The 275-nt window shown below is 57.5% G+C and overlaps 1 protein-coding gene across 1 annotated transcript in view; it reads right to left on the reverse strand.

Annotated features, from left to right (window-relative positions):
- The window catches only part of MSRB1 (methionine sulfoxide reductase B1), a gene marked incomplete at both ends in the record, with an annotated part of 3415 nt that extends 3143 nt beyond the window's left edge, over window positions 1–272 (reverse strand). Inside the window, 2 exons of the mRNA XM_009700005.1 lie at window positions 8–99; window positions 216–272. Coding sequence (XP_009698307.1) covers window positions 8–99; window positions 216–272 — 149 coding nt within the window. The remainder of the gene's footprint in view (window positions 1–7; window positions 100–215) is intronic.
- Window positions 273–275: the final 3 nt, after the last annotated feature.

A 275-nucleotide genomic window follows, 5' to 3' on the forward strand; every position in this document is an offset into this window, starting at 1 on the left:
CAGCGGTCTGGTGAAGATGCAGAAGGGTGACTGCCCCCTCTTCGGCCCATCGTTGAGGAATTCGTGGCCGAGCCCGTTGCCACACTTGCCACAAGACACCTAGAAACGCAAAGAGAGGGTCTGACAGCAAGCGGTCTTTCTCAGCAGACAGGCCCATAAAAAAAAGCCCATGGTGGGATTTTTTTGCAACTTCCCAAGGGTTTCGGAATGGGCACCTTTAAAGCCCCCGGCCGCTCCTGGCGCTTGGCCACGCTGTCCTCGTGGACGGTGTCGGT

The sequence above is a fragment of the Cariama cristata genome, unplaced genomic scaffold, assembly GCF_000690535.1.
Source record: "Cariama cristata isolate BGI_N322 unplaced genomic scaffold, ASM69053v1 scaffold18645, whole genome shotgun sequence".
NCBI lineage: Eukaryota > Metazoa > Chordata > Aves > Cariamiformes > Cariamidae > Cariama > Cariama cristata.